At 32.7% G+C, this 23,961-nt stretch overlaps 3 protein-coding genes across 3 annotated transcripts; 2 read left to right on the top strand and 1 right to left on the bottom strand.

Annotated features, from left to right (window-relative positions):
- Positions 1 to 288: 288 nt before the first annotated feature.
- LOC130641697 (uncharacterized) lies at positions 289 to 11,629 on the bottom strand. The gene is made up of 6 exons (XM_057448614.1): positions 7,677 to 11,629; positions 7,502 to 7,593; positions 7,287 to 7,401; positions 6,954 to 7,042; positions 1,912 to 1,959; positions 289 to 935 (listed from the first exon to the last, which is right to left on the bottom strand). Exons 3-6 carry the CDS (start codon positions 7,384 to 7,386, stop codon positions 867 to 869), a joined length of 306 nt encoding a protein of 101 aa, XP_057304597.1. The 5' UTR covers positions 7,387 to 7,401; positions 7,502 to 7,593; positions 7,677 to 11,629; the 3' UTR covers positions 289 to 866.
- A 5,645-nt stretch (positions 11,630 to 17,274) lies between these two features.
- On the top strand, positions 17,275 to 20,956 carry LOC130641696 (uncharacterized). The gene is made up of 4 exons (XM_057448613.1): positions 17,275 to 17,662; positions 17,763 to 17,910; positions 18,985 to 19,125; positions 20,135 to 20,956. Exons 1-4 carry the CDS (start codon positions 17,549 to 17,551, stop codon positions 20,275 to 20,277), a joined length of 546 nt encoding a protein of 181 aa, XP_057304596.1. The 5' UTR covers positions 17,275 to 17,548; the 3' UTR covers positions 20,278 to 20,956.
- Positions 20,957 to 21,067: 111 nt separating this feature from the next.
- On the top strand, positions 21,068 to 22,981 carry LOC130641695 (DNA damage-regulated autophagy modulator protein 1-like). The gene is made up of 2 exons (XM_057448612.1): positions 21,068 to 21,190; positions 21,659 to 22,981. The coding sequence occupies exon 2, from the start codon at positions 21,743 to 21,745 to the stop codon at positions 22,577 to 22,579; it is 837 nt and encodes a 278-aa protein (XP_057304595.1). The 5' UTR covers positions 21,068 to 21,190; positions 21,659 to 21,742; the 3' UTR covers positions 22,580 to 22,981.
- The last annotated feature ends 980 nt before the right edge of the window (positions 22,982 to 23,961 follow it).

Here is a 23,961-nt window from a genome sequence, read left to right as displayed (position 1 = left end):
TCCGATGATGTCACAGAAAAATACAAAATTTTTTGCTGTCATTTTTTCCTTCCATGCCTTACTATATTGGTATCATGTTTAATTCAATTTGAAAAAACCTATCAAAAGTTATAGAGGGGTGTGGGGGTGATCTTCCACCCCCGGTCATAATATTGTCTAAATTCCTTGACCGAATAGGGTTAACAGGTATTTACAGGTACGCACGAATTCGAAAATTTAACTTTGCACCTTCGGAAGGTATATTTTTTTGCGACAATGCCTGACAAACACATCCACTATCTAATAGGGTAAAAGACATCACAGTTCATATATTTTAGAATCCCACTTAAAAAATATAACAAATTTTAGTGCAATACGAGATAAAGTGGTTAGGATACAAATCATGACTTGGAAATAACGTGCCTAAGTTTACTTTGGAAAGAACTTTTACGGAACCTATTATTGCGAAAAATAGGTCTTACTAAGAAAACGCAGAACTAAAGTTTGCAATTGGAATATTTTATTGTCCTCAAGAATTTCAAAAATTTTTGGAACTTAAATTTGTCATTTGCTTCATTTTGTGAAATTAATTTTGCAAAATCGCAAATATAAATTCCGCAAAAATAAGTTCCACAAAAATTTCTTCTTGTGGTGCTATCAGCAATATAAGGTTAAAACCGTTCTAATTTGTACAAAATAATTAAAGTATGTTTTGCTACGTAACAATAATACTAATATTATTTCAGCCGTGACAAAATCATTCGAACCAAACTCGTAACAACACCACATACAATTTCAAATCAATAAACACTTTCTTCTCATCCCTTTTGGACGTAATACTCTTCCCATCCTGAAACATCACTAAGCTTTTACTTTGCTGTTAAACGTTAGACTTCAATAAGATGTGTAATTTTTGAGTATTTGCATTTCACGTGACGCCATATCCATTCACCGATCTAAAGTAAACAAACCAAACCTATCAGGGACAAATCTTGAAAATGAAAACGTCCTGCACGTTATTTTATTTCCAGAATATTGTCTGACCACGTCTCTGACTTTAAGACCTGCCTTATGAATAGACATAATATGCGGGTGACAATTTCAGTGTGTTTATTTTAAATTATAATGCAGGCATTTTATTCTCTATCCGTCAAAGCTACCGAGGTATTAAAATAGAAATAAAATTAAACATGCAAAAAGTTGGAATAAAAGTAATGGAAATTTTGACTCTGAAAGTTCGAAGTGATAAATGCTAAACGCCGAATCACAGAAACCACGCCACAATTGGACCGCTCCGGAGAGCTAGGTTGTTATGAAAAGTTTTTCCCCAAATATTTCGCGAGAATTGAATTTCTTGAATTCCGCGACAACAGAATTTGAATACATTCTTTTTCACAATTCTAAGTTAAGCATGACTGCTGCGAAACCAAAATTCCCGTAGCTATTATATATACTGGCTAAACCAGAAAAGTTTTTAAAAATTTCGTGAAAAATAATTTTGCGAATTTCATGCAAAGTGAGTGTCCTGTAACTTTCGCAGGAACTTACTTTCGCAAAATTTACAAAAACTGGCGGAAAATAATTCCTTCCAAACAGTACGAACAAAAAGAAATTATTTTTAGTCGTTTTTTTAGTATACGACAAATGTAGCAGGTTATTTGATGCGTGATTTTGAAATTTTCGGGATAAACGTAATGATTACTTTAAGTATGTTATCAACTACTCAATGTAAAATGAAAGAAAACCACCACTGCACATCAAAGAAATTCTTCATAAAATACTTAAATCCCAAGTGCTTTTACTACTACTTAGAAAGTTATCTAAAAAGAAACTTTTTTAACAGGAGAAATATTAAGATTTTACATCTGATTAAATTTAGTTTGATCTTTTACAAGCTACGTTATCAAACATAGTTGCAAAAAACCGACTTACTGACATTTGATGGCGTCCATAGTGGTATATGACTATTTCTTCATCCATCTATATAAGAATATATTTTTTATCTTCATAACTTTATATCTCAACTTTATAAACATTTTATAGATTCAAATTTAGTCAATGCAGTATAGCTGCGTCCAAAAAAATTTTCATATAGTATACTATATTTAGTACGAAACAATTTTTCTTCTAACAGTAAAAAAAACAACTTGCTCTTTAGGAAAGCAAATATAATGAAATACACCAATTTTTTTTTCACCGTACGTTTTAACATGGATTCTTTTTCCGAACGCGTGGTCGCAGACTTCTCGTTTTTGCATATTGAGCATAAATTAAATTCAAAAAGGTTCCTGTTCTTCTTTCTAATAACTTCGTTATGAAATTATTTGTAATTATATATAATCATTCAAAAAAATGCATATTTTTTTCTTTCTGTCGTCATAATTCGCTAAATCAGTAATTTATACAGAAAAATCAGGGAACATATTGTGCATAATTTATTCAGCTTTCCATCACCGAAAATTTCAATGAGCCAATAGGAAGCTTTTGGAAAAAGAGACCACAAATGTAAAGGCATGTATGCGAAAATTTAAAAGATTTTCGTAAGTGTTATAAAAATGTGTGAACTGAGTATGCAGAAAGATGATAGAAATGCGAACTTTTTCTTTATGCTGAATATGCGTGCACGCGCTCAGAATTATTTTTGATTTTTTAATTCGATAGTGAAAGTAAACTATCTAAAAAATATTATGCATTTTTATACGGGAGCTCCATATCATGCATGTTTACAAAAAATATTCATTTTGCACATATTTTTTCAAAGGTGTGAAGGATATAACAGCCCTAAAATATGTAATTGGAAAGAGGATTTTTTTTTCTATCTGTCATGAATTTTTTGAAAAAAACCTAAAAAAAAATTGTTGATTTCCGCCGCGTAAGGCGGAATCTTTAAAATCGCCTTGGAAGATAGAGAGCTAGGGACCAACTATAGCCTGGACGCGCGGTGTCCAGAATAAAGTATTTTACCCTGAGCCTGGAAAATTTTTAATTTCTTAAAAGCCAATAGAAATGCGTTATTTGAATTTTTAGCCAATAGGATGTCAGATTGTCAGAATCTGATGTCGTAGCTTCCTGTGTTGCTTTGTCTCAAAGTTCTTCGAGTTTCCGGTCCCACGGACCAAAGTTTCTTGCCCAAAACAGTAGGTTATCGTTCATCTTGATATGTTTGAAACTCCAAATCAATTTTTGGCAAAACAGGATGTTTGGTCGATGAGACTTCTCAGGTAAAAAAATGCTGTATATTTTAAGCTGGCTAGTTTGTTACTTAGCTATGTTAAAGTGATTTACATTTGCGATTCTTCAGAGTGTTTAAGGCGCGAGTATACAAAAAAGGTGTGATATATTAAAATGCTTTTAATTCACCAAAACTTTATTTTGATATATTTAATGTATATATTTTTAGAAAGCCTATATGATTACCTATATAATGGTGTAAAAATTATTAAGAAAAAATAAAATTTAAAGGTTTAATAGACACGAAAAAAAAATGACCTCTCTCCTACAAATGCGATCTCTTATACAAAACTACAAATTTCTCAGGTTTGCTGTTTGCTTTTTTGTGATAACAAGACATTGATCTAAAAACGCTTTTTTAATTTTTCTTAAGGTTTTTTACTTTTGGAGTTATTTAGTATTAAATTTTTTTTCACAAATTTTTAACCTTTAATTGTCAGAAAACTCATCATAACTCGCGTTCTACTCATTCTCAAGAAAGAAAAAAAAAAGCGTTTTTATATCAAACATTCCTCCCCATGCTAACCGTGCTCTCCACCCCACATCCTTTATAGTTTTGTAAAAGAGATTTAAAACGTAAGTGATACTCTCTTAAAAATTTAACACTGTGAAAAAGAGCTTATAAGTTTCTTACAGAAATCTTATACTTCTGCATAATAATTGATCACTATGGTAACGACTATTTGTTAACAGGTTTTTCTCACATCTTCCGTTTATGCTGCACGTGTTCGCTCACATTCGCAATTATACACAGTTGAGTATGGGTAAAACAAAAACAAACTCTAGAAAAAAAATATTATTTCAAATATTTTCGACTAGTGCTAGCTTGGCGATCGGCAGTAGAAACCTTTTGCTTTAATCTTCTTTTAGCTGGCGAGTCAAATATTTTTGTTTTGGATTTTCTTCTTTTTTTTGATGATATAAAAGCTTTATGACGATAGGACATTTTTATTCGCTGTTAACTTATAAACTGGTTTTGCCATGTTTTTTCACAGTAAATTATATTCAACTTCGGAAGACAAAAAAGAAAAAGAAAATATCCTTATGGGAAATAGGAGAAAAACTTCAAAAGAATCTTTTAACTACATACGAAAATCATTTGCTCTTTGAGTCGGCTATCATTTATAACCTTGAACATAATTGAGTAGTAAAAATTTTTTTTCGTATACTCACGCCTTAAAGCTCTTATTTAAGCGACGCAATTTCCTAGCTTTTCTGCCCAACTATAAAATGGCTTTCCTTATATGATGTAGTTAGGGATCAAACCCATTACCTTTTTTCAAATATCAGGTGAGCAAGCACTTAACAGTTTGGTAACCGAAACTGATGATTAATAGCCGAAAAGGTGCAGTAGTTCTCAGGAAAGCTTGACCGGTTTAAGCTACATTTGCATGTAGCTAGCTGCTAGCTAGACTAAATTAGATACAAAGTTTCACATAAAGAACGTAAAATAAGTGTTGTCTTATATTTAACATGACCATCGTTAAAATGCAACATCAGCAGCAGATCAGAATTACCAACTTTGACAGGCAAATCTACAGTGCATTTTTCTGATAATATTCTTTATGAACTTTATGAAAAGGGCTGTGTACTTTTGTATTAAGATAACAAGTCCTTCATTAATCGCTATTTTGTTTTGTACACAAATATTTAAAAAACATTTTTCAAATTTGAATCCTAAATCGAACAGGACCCTTATATTATATTACAAGCAAAACATTTTGCTCCATAAAAACCTGACAAACGAGCTTAATTTGTATGTAAGTGTGTCGTAACTTACATAAATGGGGTTAGAATAAAAATTCTCCCTGATGTGCACAAAAACATGTAAATGTAGCTTTAAAAAAGCATCAAGTATACTGTATATATTTACTCTATTATCCAACTTCCCTGTTATTCCCACCTCTGCCTTTTTTGCGATAGATTGTAAAAGATTTTTCTGCCTTTTCAAAATTTGCATACATTATCTGTGGAAGAAATTTTTGTGGAACTTTTTTTGCAGAACTTTGGGCAAAATCCGCAAAACTTTTCCACAGAAATTTTAGAAATCAGTCAAACATCGGTCAAAAAATTATTCTGCAAAATTTTCCATTTCAGCTAGCCGCAACAATTACAATTTTTTTATTTCTTTATACTTTGATTTCTTTAGGATCTAGGTTATTGAGTTTTATATTGCTCATTTGTAAATGCCCTAACTTCTGAATACTATGTTAGACAACATACTGATGTTGCCTCTGCTAAAATAAACGAACTTTAGGCACCCAAAAATTAATACTGCACATTTCGCATATATTCTGCAAATTTCAGCATTTTTGTGTATTATCCACAAAAATAAGTTTCAGGAAAATTTATTGTGCAAATAATTTGTACCCTTGGCAAGTTAGGCTCTTACAACAATTTTGAATGCATATTGAAACTCCAATTAAAAGTTATAAAGGCAGTTGCATTGCTTATAGCCTAGAAAAGATTTGAGTTAGGTGTACTTTTTATGCTTCAATTTCCAAACTTTTTTAAAAACTTGCTAAGTTTTGTTAAAAACAATACTACACTCAGGTTTTTTACCCAAAAATGATCCCACATATCCAGCCTATATATCCTGCAATATCGGATTCCTGCTAAACCCACCTTTATTTGTAGGTTAAAACACTAATCCAGTGGTGAAGTAATAATAGAGTAAATATGGTATTCTTGGTCACTGTTGAATATAACATTTTACGGATGCTTTTAGGCAGGTTTAGGAACTTTCAAAAAAAATTAAATATTTATGAAACTGCGAAAATTTGTCTTTGCACACGCAGGTATTCTTCTTGGAAAGACAGAAATCACAAATATTTGGCGTTTCACTATGACCTGATTTTTTTATCAAACTTCATAAAATGGTGGAAATGTTATTTTATCTTGCATTTATACCTGTCATCTTTAAATATCACATTAATGTGCTAAGATTATTTTGAGTTCTTCATATATGTTTTTTAGTATTTTTCTTTCTTATTTAGGTCAGCTATAATCTAACACAGCCATCATCAGCATTGTCGAAAAATGTTGACAGAGTAAACTGCAAACATTAATTTGTGAAAAATGAACCATCAATAAAACTAATGTATATTTATATAATTTATTTTATTTTTATTTTGGTTATTTAATAGTATTTACTTTACATGATTTTTCTGGGAAACTAGACTTCTATGGTTTACTTTGTCAATTTTACAGAATTTGTTTCCAGGTAGATCCACAGTTTTTATACTTTTTTAGAACTATGTGTAAATCTGTATATTTTTGTTATTTATTCAGATGTAATTAAATTGAAGTATATATAAATTGCATTATCATATTTAATACTTTTCAGACTAAATTACTTTAACCCCTTTTTTATATAAGAACAATGTTATAAGAACATGAATCTCAGACTCAAAACCCCAGACTCAAATCATTGTTTTTACACCTAAAACTACTCAACAAATGGAATAGTCAAAAGCCTCAAAAAGCGGTTAAGTCGCATAGTTTTGCGCAATAATTCAATCATTTATCCTGTTTTTAAATTGGAAATCTCAGCCTTGGGTCGGCCATTGAACGTTTTGCTCCGAGGAAAGTTTCTCTTGACAAGGCGGAAATCTTCAAGCCTTAAGGCTTCTCGTTTCCTTTACAGTTACCTTAACTCAAGTTGCGTTACAAAGCCCTGTGCAGCAGAACATCACAAATTACGTAAACATGACAGCATGTGAACTTTCTTCATACATACCTACCCTATGATATGCATTGCAAAAATGCAGCTCTGCATTTTGTAAGGATTTGCACAGTTTTTTCCATGTAAGTTTCCATTCTTCTTTGGAAGCTAAAATAATGCAAAGTTTAAGTTAACAAAACAATAACAAAAATCGTTTGGAAACTACCACAAACATAAAATACAGTGAAGAGGAAATAATATTAACCTCTTTAAATCAAGTTGCGTTGCGCTGCATTTTTAAGCATTTTGTTTCAAAAAATTCAAACACATGATAAGTGAGTTATATATATAAAATTTGTGGTAATTTAATTCAAACCTGACCTTCAAGAAATTTTAAATAATGTTGCTTTACCTTTTAGTACCAGTCGTGTTTTATAGCGGTGATTATCTGTTGGTGATTTGATGTCGTTTCCATCTGGCTGCATATTTTCTAGCTTAAAAGTAGCCGACATACACCACAATACAGACTATAAGCAAACAAAACAATTCATTTTGAAATGCTAAAATGTATACAAAGTACAAAACACATAGCCATTACTAAACTTACTAGACTTAAAGATTATATACCTTGTCTGAATTTACGTTTGCCGGACCAGCACATTGTGCACTCACTTTAGGTGGGTTTTTTTTGTACTTTAAAACAATGTCATCCTCACGATCTAATATGCAGAAAAGGGAAAAATGAATTCCTTTCACAATAATCTTTTTTTAAAAGTTAGCAAAAAAGCAACATGAAACATACCGTCATATAACTTATTAAAGCTACTGCTGGTCCACTTTTGCCATTCCGCAACATTGGAAGATAAAGATTTAAATGCCAATTTCCTTAACACCTCACCACTTGTGGAAGTTTCAGCCGGTGTTTTACAATCATATGTTATCGGACAATGCACAACAACAGTATCCAGAGTGACATATGAAGAAAACTTTCAATTTACTAAAAAATAGGTTCCTATATTTATATCTTATTATTTTAAAAATGGTGGCTTTTGAAATGCAGACTATTAGTTAATAAAACTAGTTATTATGAAAGCCATAGAAAAGTCAAAAATGGCAGACTAACTATAACAGCAATTAAACTGGCATATATATATACACCTTTAATATAAAAAACTTTATGTAAAATGTTCAAAACGCATTAAAGGCCAGAAAATTCTATATGGCTTGTCAAAAATGTTAAATATAACACCCTCGCAGAGCTAGCTTATGACTTCCTGCATAATTAGTGAATCTTCTTAGTCCAAATTCTAAAGAACCAATCAAGAATTTTTAAAAAAATATTCAAATACCTAGACAACCTTTCAAGCTCTTTTATATGCAATCAAATTTTTTTTTGCAGGTAACCTTTATATTAAAATGTTGTGGATAATTTATTAATTCTGCCGAATATAGCTTTAGGGTACCCCGCTTGTGAAATTATACAGACAGAAATAACGTAATTATTAAATAGAAACTAGCGCCTCACCCTGAGAGTTCTAACTTTTGATAGCATTTTTGTTTCTTTTTAAAATTTTAAGATGAGCTTTGTAAGTCAAACAGCAGCTTTAAAAATGTGTGCAGAATTTTTTTTGATTTTGAATATTCTTTTTTAGAAAAATATATAAAAAAATTTTCTTACGTGGCAGGAAAAAAGAGAAGAAGAGGTCTTTCCCTGTAGATTTCTTCTCACAGAAACATTGTTGGGGGTAAAACTGTTATCAAGTGTATATTGCCCTTGTAATGCGTTCTGGCTTCAAATGTGGATTATATGGTTTCAAACCGGTTTATCCACATTGAAGCCAGATATGAAAAAAAATGATGTGGCTTCAATGTGGTTCATTTCTGGCTTTATAATTTCTGAAAATATATAAACTGGCTTCAAATTAGATTCTTCTGGCTTCAAAAGATTGAAAAATGTATGAACTGGCTTCGAGGTGGATTCTTATGGTTTTAAGAATTTTCAAGGGTTTCTAAATGTAGCTTCAAATTGGTTTCTTTGGGCTTTGACAATTCTGGAACTTATGCTAGTGGCTTCAAACTGGCTTCACTCTGGTTTTGAGAATTTTGAACTCTCAAATTCCATTGGTTTAGGAAAATGTTGAAATTTAAAGCCAAAAGAAACCAAAAATAATCCACCCATGGCCAAAATTGGATTTCACTAGATTTCGAGATATTTTCAAAGCGAGATTGATATTAAATTATTTGTGCTTGATGCAACAACCTATATAGGACAGAAAATCCACTTTTTTCAAGAATAAAAACAAAAAATAACATTCTGACACAAAAAAATAAATGTCTCCTACTAGATCCTTTTCTTTTATGCCTTCTGATTTATTTGAAGTCACATTTAAAGTCCTAAGAATGTCTTTGTGTGAAGAAGTGTAGAATGATAACAACTTTGCTTTGCTTCACCTAGTGCCCCAGTGGATTGGAATATTATTTATTCCACACATTCGCAGTTCTGAATAGAAAGGCCTTTTTTTGACAAACTCAACGTTGACGGTGGTGTTGACCAGGAAATCTTTAGTCTTTAAATAATAATAATAATAATAATAATAATAATAATAATAATAATAATAATAATAAATATTTAGTGGCTAGCCCAGAAAATCACAAAAACCTATAGTTAGTGGATTGTTTCCACTGGGGGCCTCAGTTCAATCTGTGAAAATTGAAAAAGAAAGAAAGAATAAAAAACAAAAGTTAAAAAGTGATCTCCATTAGAATTTGCCAAATACATTAGAGATGGAAATCTTAAACGAAAGCAGACTTCCATCACACGTCACTTGGTCTGGAAGATTATTCCACACTTTTGCAGCTCTAAATGGGAAGGCTTTTTTGCCAAATTCCGTGTCGATTTGCCCTGGCCTTTAAATCATTTTTATTTGCTTGGTAGTTCAACAAGTTTGAACTTCTAGTCACAATTCGCGCGACCAACAAAGGTTGCGTAATTGTTTAAAAGTTTTTGGAGTGGCAACCGGCCTTAAAATTCAAATCCACATTACATCAAACCTCAAAAATTAAGTAATGTGTACAAGCCGGCGTGGTCGTTACCCTCCTAAATAATACAAGAATTGATTAAATTTGTTTAGGTGAGTGAAGTCATTTCATGATTAAAACAAAAGATTTCCCGATATTTAACCAATCAAAAAGCTCGGTCAGAATTTTTGAGACCAATCGTAATACATTTTTCCCGAATTTCATAAATTATAATAATTATGACGTCCTCCAAAATTTTATCATGGTTCTGTGCTCTTCAAATAAGAATATTGAGATAGAATATTAAATTATCATGACAAAAATGAAGTTTTTAGAGCAATATAATATTCTAGTTAGATTTTGTTTAGATTTAAAGAAAATAATTATTTTGAAAATGAGGCTATCCTTAGGAAGCTCGGCTATATGAAGGGTTTGACCGTAACTTTCAGCTCGAAATTGAGGCACTTAGCGAATAAAAATATTTACGAAATAAGGTAATTTGTTCTATCGTTTCTTGGAACTTGGGGATATGAATCACTTTTAGTATAAACCTTTTTAATTGAGTTTTGCATAATTAGGAAATTCGGGAAAGGTCTATTCTTCCCACCTTACTTAACTATTCCAATGTGTGGTGAGAAAAATTATGCAGTGTCTCCTGACTAAAAGTAGCCATTGAGAAGGCATATGAAAAAAGTGAAACCCGGTACCTTATGTGATACCCGAGATCCAATACCCTGACACCGATACCGGAGACCTAATACCCTGGATACTGATACCCGAGACCCGGTACCCTGATTTTTTTGTGGTCAAACCTTTTATGAAGCAATGTGAAAGAAAGAGACCTAATATCAGAAACTTGTAGACTTTTCTAAAGAAAAAAACACGGGCAAAAAGAAAACGAAGGCAACTCAGAGAATAACAAAAGGGCCACCTAACTTAAAAAAGGTTCCAATTACAAATTTAATCGATCCATCAGCTCCCGCACAAACAAAAATACCATCTACATTACCGTTATCGTTGCCTACTATTGTTTCAACTACTTCACAGACACATCATACATAATATTCAACGCAACCAAAAGCATCATCTTTGCCTTCAATACAAACATCTTCAGTACTACCATCAACGTGACCTATCTAACCTTTAACAACAGTAAACAAAACAGCACCACCTGTACCAACAAATAATGGTTATCTCTTCTTGTTCCTTCTCGCCCGCAAAAATGTATCAACTTGCTATGGTTGTCAGTCAAATATTCCATCGGAAAATATACAAAATTTAATCGTGGTTTCGAAAACCAAAAGGAGAACAAAAAAACATATTCTAACGAATTTAGAACTATCTACTACTACTTCAATTATTCATGTTTGAGCAGACAAAATATTTTTTTTGATGCTAGTTTCATTGTAGTTCCTGGTGATATAGCTATAAACCATTGTTAAGCCAGCTGCATATTCGCATATTACGTGCAACAAATATTGTTGTATAACAAAGAAATATTCATATGAAAATGTGTTTTTATTATTGTTCATATTCCAAAAAAAAATAAAAAAATCATAGTCTCAAGTCTCGGGTCTCGGTGTCAGGGTATGGAGTCTCGGGTACCACATAGGGAGGGTATCGGGTCTCACTTTTCTCATAATGCTCCCATTGAGAATACTTAAATACACGTACACACAACCGCAACGTGTTTGTACTCTCCATCGCTTATGCTTTGAATTTTATTTTTCAGCATGTTACGTTCTCCCTAATCTTTCTTCGATGCTAAAAGCCACTATACTTGCTCAACAGAAAACTTAACACAACAATAATTTTTTTGGAAAACAGTAATTGGATAGGACAATATTAAAAAATATTTTCTATCGATCTTTCTATTTTTTCAAAAATATTATCATAAAATTAATTAGTATGTTTTTCGGTTCAAAAATATCCAAGAACTTCATGAAATGGAAACTCCTTTGATCCTTTTGGAGATGATATTAATTGTCTCAACATAGACCGTAAAAAAGTCACAAGTTATCACCCTCTCGTCCCCAGAGCTCTTTGAGATAAACTCGAAAGTTTTCGAGGTTTTATTCTTAAAGAGTTCTGGGGACGAGAATAGTCATCACCACGAACATCACCATCACATGAGAACTGAACATCTATGCTACGGTTGTTGAGTGTTAGACACTAACATATCTTTAACCAGATAAATATAACTGTAATACAAAGTTTTTAAATTATAACTACAATGGTCCCTAAGGCTCACTTATTTGAATTTCCGCGCCCGAAGGCGTAGGAAATTATTTAAAACCGTCGTTTTTTTCTTTCGGAGCATTTTTTGAGAAAAAATCGACCCTGGGATTTCACGTTCCTCTGAGTATTAACCGACTAACTAACTAACCCTGTCCCAAATGGTCAATTGCAACGTCACAGATTTAAACTTCGTACCCAAGCTTCCTAAGTACTGGGAAGTCATCTAAATGACGTTTCAGGCCAAAATTGGTATTTGTTTTCGACAAAATTTGGCACAGTTAACAAAAAAAGTATGCTGAACATATTGGTGACATTATAATTTTGATTTTTGTCACCTAAATGTCACTTTAGGCCAAAATTGGTCCAAGAATTAAAACTACTTTATTTTCAACAAAATTTGGCACAGTTAACAAATAAAGTATGCTGAGAACATGATGGTGATATCAAAATTTTGATTTCTGGTTACCTAATTGTCATTTTAGGCCAAAATTGGTCCCAAAATTAAAACTACTTTATTTTCGACAACAATTTGGCACAGTTAACAAAGAAAGTATGCTGAAAATGATGGTCGCATCAAAATATTGATTTTTATCAACTAAATGCCGTTTAAGACCATAAATGTTTCAATCGCAAGAATTTCAACAATAAATGATAGGCTGTATTTTTAGTTAGCAATTACTTTTAAAATATGAGTTTATTATGACACGTTTCGTGCGTTTTTTTTTTTGCGTTTGTTGTAAGATATAATGTCACTTGTGTGCTTTATCTTCAGAGCTTCATGCACCAAACCCCTTCAAATGTTTGGCACGATAACATAACGAATTAGCAGGTTGTCATCAAATATTTTGGTAGCGAGCGGAAATTCTTAGAGCCCCCCCTCCCCCAGGGCTTCTTGTTTCCAATTTAAAAGTACTTCTCTTCTATGATTCAAACAGTTTTTTCTGTATTCTCACACTTCTCTTCTGTATTTTGACACTTCTTTTCTGTACTTAGCACTTCTCTGCATGTAGCTCCAAACTTTCTCTCCACAACTAACAGGGGCGGATCTAGGGTTAGGCAGCCTAGGCAATTGCCTAAGTCTAATTTTGTGGCCTAGAAAAAAAATTCTATAAAAAGAATAATCTGTAAAAAAAAAGAATTATTTTTGTAAATTGGTTTTGGCATCCGTCGATTTCGACTTCATGACGATGCGGTGTTTTATCGATTTTTTCATCATTGATATTTTACTTAAAAGCAAACCCGGGGCGATCTTAGGCAAAAATGTATTCGCCTAAAACGTCCGCCGGTTTTAAAGTTTCGAATGAATGAAAATCACAAAAACGCCTAAAACGTCCGTGGGTTTTTAAGTTTATACGCCTAAAACGACCACGGGTATGGGTTACATGGACGACAAGTGGATGCTTCTTTTTCAACATGGCTTAGCTGGGTCAGGTCCAATTGCAGGAAGCACTTTAAGTGGCTAAAATAATTCGAAGCAATTTTATGCTAGCTAAGTTAAATGAAAAAGTTTTAAATTTGGAAACCCTTTCAGATATTAAAAGGATTGGAAATGCTGGAGGGAAGTTTTCTTGTCACGTGTGCCATGTTGTCTCAAACCAAACCTTCATCCTGCCTCTGCAAGAGACAATGAATTCATTGCTTTAAAGTAAGTAATACTTCATATCTTTTAGTTTTTACTGCTACTGGATTTAAGACACTTTTGTTTCAAGAACTATTCTTAAAAGTGGTAAACCACCAGATGTTCTTACAAAACGTGTGATTTTAATCTCTTTTTTATGAAAACAAATTTAACTTGACCTCGATTTTTTGTTTATTAAAGCCAATGCTAACCAAATAACTGAGGCAATTTATGTAAACATTGTCTTGGCGGTCAAAAAATGTTTGGAGGTGTATGTTGAGTTTGGTATAGAGTATTGCTAAGTTGCATGTGTATTAGTTGGGGAATTTTGTTAGTTTTTTTGTTTATTGTCTTAAGGTCACAGGCTTCGTGTAGCCGTTTATGCAACTGTGTATCTTTGTGTCTGTGGAAAAGGAATAAATCTTGTAAGATAACTAAGGGACAGCTCTTTTATCAACGCAAAAGTGTAAGCAAAATGTAAATAGGTCTGTAGATCCCCTTTCCCTGGGGATTTACAGATAGCTAATTTTGGAATGTTGTCAGTCCCTGAAATCATACGCACTAGGGTATGTGCTCCTGTTAAGCAGGTAGAGGACAAGTTTAAAATACTTTTTGTTCTCTAAGAAATCGATGTTTACAGTGTGAAATACACTTAAAGGCAAAGGATTCTACCTCGTCCCAACGGGAAATTTGCGTTTCGATTGTGAGTGTTCCTAAGAACTTTGACTTTGTTGGAACTTTTAAACAGTAGATTTTATATACTACATCCCACTGCTCATTTTAAAAGTTTAAGGACACAAAGAGATCCTTAACTTCCCCATGCTGCTTTTATTTGTGACAAAATTGCTTAAAACAAAAGAATGAAACAATACCCAATCTAAGAATAGTCCAAGTTTGTTGTATAATATTCCTTCTTTTTTTGTTGTTGAGCAATACAACATATATAATTTTGTTTTAGGATAAGATATATTGATGTCAGCCATGGTGAATGTTCTTCTGACAATTAAAGAACGCAGGAGATTCGTTATGAATCCTTATAATATTGCAAAACTGTAAACAATGAATATATATCTATATATCAAATGGATGGACATATAACAAAGTAACTTGTACTGATAGAAATGATTTTCACGTAAAATGATACAGATCGCAACAAGAATTGAATGTTAAAGAACATCTGTTACAGACTGCAAGCCAATAAAAATGTCATGTTAACTTATGCATATCAGTAGAATTTGTATATATATATGTTGCTATTTATATGAGAATCTTCAGAATTGACCTAGTTACTAAAACTTTCTTAAAAATTTCAAAGTATTAAACTACTTTTTAAACATAGTTGACAGGGGCATGTGAGGGTAAATAGTATGCAGACATGTTAAATGTTTTGATGTTTTTTTTCTAATTTCTAACTCTTTTCTGGCTTAATAAACTTTTGTGGAAATTTCTTAACATTAAAATGAATGCTTAATAGAAATTGGTGCAAAACTACACCAGTGACCTTAATATAAACTGTATTAACTTCATAAAGGGGTAATTACTATAAACTTTTTGTAGACGTTTCTTATGCGTTGCTATCTTACACTGTAAGTCTACTTAAAAGCTTTAATATTTTATATGCTGCTTTTCTTTTTGCATTTACAGGTTCTTAACACAGGCTATAATTTTCCAAACAATAATTCTACGTTGTACTACTGTTGACTATCTATACACAAAATTGTCTTGTAATGTAACTTTTTGTTGTATTATTAGCTATTAGACTTATTGCATATTTTGAAATAATGTAACTCCTTAACTTGCAACTCAGCGATTACTTGTACTCGTATTAAATGCGTAAAACGTAAAAAAGATGCTTAGATGATACTAGTGTGGTATGTCATTCAAAGGAACTATGGCAACGCTAACCCTGTTTCGAGTCAAATTTACTAAACGGACGCGTTTTCCATCCACATGTTTTAGCGAGGATAAAGTGTTAAACTACGGAGGTTGCCTATTTATTGGGCCATAAAGACACTTTCGTTTTTAATCTAGGAAGGATTTTTAATAACTAAAAACCTCACTTTTTGGAGGATTTTAGCTCCTTTTATAATAAAAACACAAAACGCTCGCTTTACCTCGTACAACACCATAACTCATGATATTACTTAACCAAAAAATCTATCAAATTTTGCCTAACCAGAAAAAAATCCTAGATCCGCCCCTGACTAAAATGATCTGTATATTTTTTCACTTTTCGCAAGAAGTTGACTAGCACGTGCACGTCAATTTACCAAAAGCATATTGTAGCAGGTCCCGAAGCATGTTCATAAATAAATAATAATAACACGAATTAATTCACATCAGTAGCAGAGTAGTTAGTTCGTGATTTTATTTATCAATAGAAACTAGAAATGGCTGCCCAGAGTCCTCAAAATTATGGTAGTGTCCACCAAGCAACTACAACATGCTTTTTCTTTATAAAGAATTTGCTTTATGGAATATCAGGGTGAGATTTTGTTTAGAACAATAGAAAAAAAGACTAATGACCAGCCAAGTTAGAATTTTGGTTTTTTTTTTAATCTTTTCCTGTCAGCGGTTACAGGGGATCAGGCATTGCATAATATGCTATACCTCGTTTCTCTTCTCGAATGAGGGCTTTGGCAAGTGTCTTTCTTCAATTTTGCCTCCCGCGTTTTGATCTTCTGGACCAGTGTTTTTTTTATCTCAATTTCAACCTGTTGATTCAGATTTTCATTTCTATCGAAAGAAATGAATCAGTAATTTATCTTCCGGTTTAATCAGCTTCTTTAAGTCGAACAAGAAGGAGATAACTAATGATACCCCCAATCATCGTTATCATTATTTCGCAGAATACTTTAGGTCCACTACGAAAGGGCCTCTTCTGTATTGCGACGATAAATTTCATGATTTGGCTTATCTCTACACGGGTAGATACCCTACAATTTCATTAGGGGAATCTGGTTTGGAAACTTTAATAGAAAATAAGTCATACAGATGTCTCTTTCATGGAAACATTGCAATAACTTATCCTCTTTAAGCTTCCAACTCGCTTTGTAAACGTGGAAACCTTTTACTGCTGCACATGAAAAGAATTTCCTCGTTGCTAGCTACTTTTTAGGGTTTTAAAAGAAGTTGAGATTAGGGAAAAATTATGACGTTACTGGAGAAACATGTAGCGCGTTTGACTTATATTTGTAACATTTTAAATTTTTTAAAAACAAGTGAATAGACAATTAATGTTAACTAAAAGTTCTTTTGTTTTTAATTTTCGGATTTTGAACTGTCTGTATCTGAACTTAGTAACTGGTGATCATTTTTCTCAAGGGAAATGTGCCGTAACGTAAAACAATGTCTTAAATTTGATATTAAAGCAACCTCGTCCCCAACTTTGTTCACCGTTGGATTAGCGTTTCAACCTTGTTGTTCCCCAATATCGAACACGCTCTAGCGCTTACTTGACGGCCATCAAGAAGACAAGAACCACACTAAGGATGAGGTTGATTTACAAATAAAGGTTAATTTAGAATGGGTTCTATCGGACGCATAGTTTCTTATACCGGTTTTTGGTAGCGGAAAGTTTACCGACGATGAAATCTAAGCTTTTGATGATCATGGCATCAAAAAAGGTGCTGGGGGAGCGGGACCGGTCTTTCTTTCATTTGTTTTACACCGTGGAATTTTTAACTGAGGAGGAGTGTCAAAGACTTTTTAACTAGCTAGCCGCAGGTCATCAATTTATTGATATTTTGTGTATTCTAAATTTTTCTTCTCGACATTTAACATTTCAGCTGAAAGCAAAAATGACTTACAAAACTGCTACCGTATATTGCTGCACAATATTTAGCATACTTATTATCATCATATCTCTTGCGACAAATTACTGGTACGAGTTTGAGAAGAAAGCAAATGATGTGGTAAGTAATTTATGCTGTGTTTTTTTTCTTCATATTGTTTTTCAAAACACTTTAATCTTTGTTCATGATAGCTATACTTCATGAATCATATTTTTCGTAGAAACCTGGTAGAGTTAGCCGCTTCAGAGTAGGCCTTTTTGAACAGTGTGAAACCATATATTATAACCACGACACTGAGGTCCATGATGACAGTGAGGAAAAAGACTGTGAAGATTTTCAAGTTCCAGATAGTGTGGATGATTGGTTCCGTATGTATTTTTTACAAGTTTTTCTTAGCCCAAACAATAAAAGCATGTATATATATAGCTAGTCAATTACTGATGATTGATAATAATGATAAATCGAAAAGTGTACCTTATGCAATCCGTAATATTACGTGATTATCTCAACAAACTGCCCCAGCGACAATTTGACAATTCGGCTTTTTACATTACTTTATGGTTATGGTTATAAACCATCTCTTAAACAACTTTTTAACTAATTGTTGGTGAACAGGGGCAGGTATTTTTGCAGGGTGGAGCAACAAAAGAATCAACTGAAACGTTCTAGTTGTGCGATTTACGTCTCAATGCTGTGATGTGTTTATTTCAATGTGAGATCCACTTAAATTATTTCTAAATCCTGTTTTATAAATTAAAATAGTTGCAATACTTGCCGAATTGTTCCAAATTTCTTCTTACACCTTCACTTTTGGAAATATGAAAGTTGATTTCCCAGCCTTGTAATATCAGGCTTAGGCAAACGACTTTGCATGTCCGAGATTTAGATCAAATAATCATAGCACATGTGCATCTTGGGTTTCAAATGATATTATGCATTCAACACCTTCGTAAAGACTTTAAATTTTCTTCTTCACTTGATTAAAAAGGCAGAAGTATTTTCAGTTGCCCACCAATTCAGTCTTTAAAAAAATAAACTTGGTTCTCAGTGTGGTATAATTGTGTTTTAACTTCAACCCTTAATAAATCTAAACCACAATAGCAACCAAGTTTTAATCTTCACGATAAGAAAAAGGACATAATCATGTACTAAGATCACAGCTTACTTTTTCACCCTTTAAATAGGTGGACTATATTAAATTTTTTATTTGACTTTGACAAATAAAACAATTCTTAGTTTAAAATGAAGAAAAATTTTTGTTAATCTAATCTGCCAGACTCCTGATAGGTTTGATTGAACCCTACACTAATTAAAAAATCAGGCTGATTGCATAAGTTTTATTGTTACTTTATAGTATGAACAGAAATGCAAATATATATAGTTCTTAGAATTATTAAAAGGTGTTTTAAAGTTTTATAGTTTCTATGTATATGTTTTTATAGCAAGACGAGATACATTGATTGCAACGTACATCATTGCTATGATTTTGACATTAATCGGTTTCATCTTTGTGACTGCATATTGTGTTACTGGCAAATATTTCTTCCCAGTGGGCCGAGTTGTGATATGTTACTTTTTGTCTGGTAAATATATTTTACTTATCGTTTTATCATTCTGTTAAATGCATATGAATATTTCGGTTTTGTGACATAGGTTGTACCTTGCTGGATGAAATTTTTTGAACTATTGAATGTTGTAGATGAAAAAAATTTACAATTTTGTTGTAGTATTGGATAAAAAAGGGTTATTTAATCCACAAGCAATCATTTACATTCTTTGTTTTTTAACAGATACTTTTAACTTCTCAAAACACTGGACTAAATTTTCACAAATGGACTTTGGCTAAAATAGTCTAATTTCCTAATTTTTCAAACCTTCACAGGCAGTTGTATTGACTTTCCACAGTTCTGACATTGCAGAAACTGTAACTAGCCCATTTTTAACGTTGTTCTCAGCCTCAAAATCTTTCAAAGCAGATGTTAAGGCTAAGAACAAATAAACATATCTTTTAAAATTTCAAAAAGCAAACAAAATTCTAAAATTTCACAATATTACTGATTATATACTATATAAAGTGTGTTTGTGCTCAGTTTTTAAATTTTCCGTTTGCACAAAGTAGTATTGATTATTATTATTATTATTACTATTATTTACCCAGGAATAGCCTCTTCAGTTCCTATTGGTACTGCTATCAACGAGGGTCCTGCGAAGGGGGTCCTAGCGCATTTAAAGCTCCCATTTGAGCTACGAAAGTCGTGGAAGCACAGCAATCGCTCAACTAGACAACCACCTAAGATATCAATCCTATTCTCATGCTGAGCGCTAAGCAGAAAGGATAGATTCACACTTTTATTGTCTCTGGCATGACTCGGCCGGGGTTTGAACCCAAGACCTCCCGCACTGAAAGCGAACACTCTACCACAAGGCTATCAGTCGGTCGATGTGGTTTAATCTTAACTAATATGCCATGTCTTGTTATATTCATACAGAGACTTCATGTATGGAGTGAAACTATAAAAATACTAAAAATAGTTTGCTTTTTCTCATAATGTATATTTAATGTGTATTTATGTATATATAAATGTTTTTTAGCGTTGGTGATCATCATTGGATTGTGTGTATATACAAGCACATTTTACGATCTTGATGTGTCTTTCTCCTGGTCTTATGGTGCGGGATGGTCAGCAGCAGCTATGTATATCATAGCCATTGTTCTGCTGTATGCCGATAAGTAAATGCAACTGCGTTTGTTTGTTGTTTTTGTTCATGGTTATTTACAGTGTGATACATTTGATTTTATAGCTCATTGAAGTCAATTGAACTTAATCTTCTGTTTGATGTATTTCAGCAGTAACAAAATAATCGAAACCCTATTTTCAGACCTTTACAAAGATCAGCTATGTAAAATATAGGATTTTTAAAATTTACTATGGTAAATATATCATGTTTTTTTCCTCTCGTAACTATTTAAAAAAGCGATAACATATGAGGTTTTTGTAGCACCTAATATATTTATATGTATATATTGTATATGTATTTATTATTGTTAATAGTTTATTCCTTGTAATTTAGGCTAATAATTTAGGCTTTTTAATTTATGTATTCTTTTTATACTCTTTGTAAACTTAGGTTTTATATTCTTTTGTTGATGAAAATTGATTGTATTTTTTCCCGGCATGTGTTTATCTTTTAATGTTGCTGTTCAAACTTTCAACTAAGTTGTTTATTTGTTTTAGGATAATTTTTTGTATTCACGTTTTTGTTAATATTTGTTGGTTATTTTTTCCCCAGAGAGTTCTAACACTGAGCCTGACCCTTGGGGATTAACAAATACCTTTTTGTTTATTTAAGGCATAATTTGTAGATGTATTTAGAGTATGTAATTGTAAAAACATAGTGTAACAATTTGTAGAACGTTTTATTGTTTCGATATCCTCTGTGAGCACTAATGAATGTGTTACTTTCTTATCGACCGACCTTGTTGATTTACTTTTTCACAGATTTGCTATACACGCTAAAGATGCTGTTGTTGAAAAGGAAACAGGAAAAGTTTCGTACGTGTGCGATTAGGTTTCTATTCAATTCACGTAAAACATTAAAATTTCAACAATTAAAGCTGTCCTGAATATAAATGATTCATGCTTTAAAGTGAGTTAATTTTCTAAATAAAGTTTCTTTTTTTTAAGTTTTGAAAATTGCAGCGTGTCACTTTTTTATACAATGTGATACCTTATTACACGAAAGTTAAGCCACGTAATTTGTATCTAACGCAGATTTTCTGTATTTTTTCAGGAAAACCCGGTACAAAATGGTGTTCTTTCTTTATTCTCGTGTTATCGTCTATGTTCCATAAAATTTAAAACACTGAGGACAATGTTTTTACATAAAGAACGTGCATGTGTATTCGGCTTAATTTTTCCACACTAAAATGTTTACTAAAAACTTTGAGTCAAACAATTGTGTTCATTTGTGATGATTTCTTAAATTTGCGTCGTATGAAATGATTTCGTGCAATAAGCATGGAATTTCCCTGTAATATGAGTCGCTTTGGTTTGTGTTTTTTCATAAAAGCATTACTGACAAGATGTGCATACAAACAGTTTCGATTTTTTTCAGACGAGGAAAGAAAGTTTGAACGATATACACTCGAATGTTTTTTCTACCAGAAGTGTACCGATCACACAGAAGAAAAAGTTGAGGATGAGTCGTTGTTTTCGGTCGTCTCAATCTTCCTGGATATTGGTTTCGTTGCCCCTCATAACTGTTTTCTTTTCAAGTTTCGCTTGTATCTTTTCTTATCTTATCGGTATAAACAATGGAAAGATCCACAGACTACCCTTTGTACCGTATGTAAGTGATACTGGCGATTTAAAACCTCACTCCAGTGTTTTTACTTTTGGCATGATTATGAGTAGCGGATGTACCTTAGCTATCTTGATCGTTAAGTTTTATCAAATAAAAAACGAGTACAAAATGGGCAGTGTTTTAAATAAAGTATCATTCAGTTTTGGCTTGGTATTCGTCTTTGGCAAAATAATCGTTGCGTGTTTTCAATTGTCTTCGTATATAACACTCCACTTCATAGGAGCTGGTCTATATTTTGTTGGAGCTACCTTGTACGCTACCATGCAAACATATATAACGTACAAAATGAAACACAGTTGCTTTTTGTTTATTGTGCGTTTTTGCTGCGTGTGTGGCTTGATGGTCAACTTGGGCATATTTGCTGTGTTTATGATACCTGGTTTAACGCATCATAACAGAAACGGTGAAAACGTGGCGCAGAGTGCAGAATGGACATTGGTCATATTTAAATGTATTTTTATGCTTACTTTTACGCATGATTTTTGGCAAACTGGTATCAGGATTAACATACGTTTTAGCCATAATATGACGGCCAACCTGCACTACGAAAACAATGTCAGCGATTGTGTTGATGGATGGCGTTTTACGACAACTGAACCCATAGTTATATCTCCGTCACACCAGCCGGTATTGTCTTCACCGTCAGTAATGTTGACGGACATAAACGTGTAAAAACTTCTACGTCGGAACTCGTCGGAGAGCGTCTTCTGTCATCGATGTGTACGTAGTGCTTGATACTTTTGAAGACGTTACGTTTATTTTGTGCGCGGTTTTGGGAAAAAAGAGAAACCACTATATTTAAACTTAGGAATTAGTCAGCCTCCGAATCTTAATGTTGTCAAAGTTGGTGATTGCAACCGAAAAAGTCACAAAACTCTCTCTCCTAAGCGCCATTTAAAAGATGTGGAATTTTAAAATTTGATAAAAATATCAGGTTTAAGGACGACCGCTTCAAGCTATTGCTCGCGTCAAATTCTGTGGTGTCTAACTGTAACATATTTATCAGGTCTCTGTCATAGAGATATAATATAGTTATCAAATTATAGTTAAAATAATATAGTTTTTAAAAAAATACAGCTGTGTCTATTGTTTCTAGCTACTTGTGTGAGCTCCTTCCCACCAAAGAAGAGGTTAAAAGGTCAAGCAAGTCATTCACCACAATTGTTGGCAAGTAGTGTCAATCGTTAACAAAACAACGCTGTTGTTCCTAAACTAATCCAGGCGGATTAGGCTGAAACTGATTGAAATAGCACTATGCAGGAGAATTCATTTTGCTGTTGATATAGACAACCTCGTCCCCAGGCCCATTTTTCTCTTTTTGACGATCTCGGACGACGAGAAGAAATGACCCTGGGCCACACTGGTCAGTTATGATATCTGATTGGTTTCTCAAGTTCCGTTTATTATGAAGATAAATTAATTTATGCGCACAAAATTGAATAATAACAGAAAAACAATAATGGCGGCTAAGTTTATGTGCGATCGGGACGCTGGAATGTTTATGTTCTGCGGGACTGAATTTATTTTTGTGAAAAATAAAATATTTGGCATTGTTAGTATAGCTTAACGTGCAAACAAAATTAAATAGCTTTTAGTTGTACCCAGAGGCTGTTAAAGTAAGCTTCTGTTTTTTTGCAGTGCAGTTGAGGAGGTAGCTAGTAGACTCTAAAGCTAGCTATGCTAGCTTTTGTGCACAGGGTGTAGTAAAAAACACAATGAAGGTTTTCTTGAAGACATGTTTAGCAGCATCTAGCTAGCTTAAATACAACACAAGGTATATGCAGGTATACATAACTAATCCTATTTCTCCCGAACAGACCTTCTTTTACACTCTAGCTAATATTCTTTCGGTGCAGAACACATAAACAAAAAAATAAAATCATATGCTGTTGATTTGGTTGAAAAAGATTAAAAAACTGGATTAGGAAGTTCATACCATTTAATTAACTAATTAGTTATACGCTTAATTAAATCGGTTACAGATTAAATAACAATCGAATTTACAGATTAAATAACAATTTTCTCTGACTGCATGAAATGCAACATCCTATGTT

The sequence above is a fragment of the Hydractinia symbiolongicarpus genome, chromosome 4 (assembly GCF_029227915.1).
Source record: "Hydractinia symbiolongicarpus strain clone_291-10 chromosome 4, HSymV2.1, whole genome shotgun sequence".
Classification (NCBI taxonomy): domain Eukaryota; kingdom Metazoa; phylum Cnidaria; class Hydrozoa; order Anthoathecata; family Hydractiniidae; genus Hydractinia; species Hydractinia symbiolongicarpus.
Note: the sequence above shows the minus strand (reverse complement) of the source record. Positions and strands in the feature narration are given on the sequence as shown.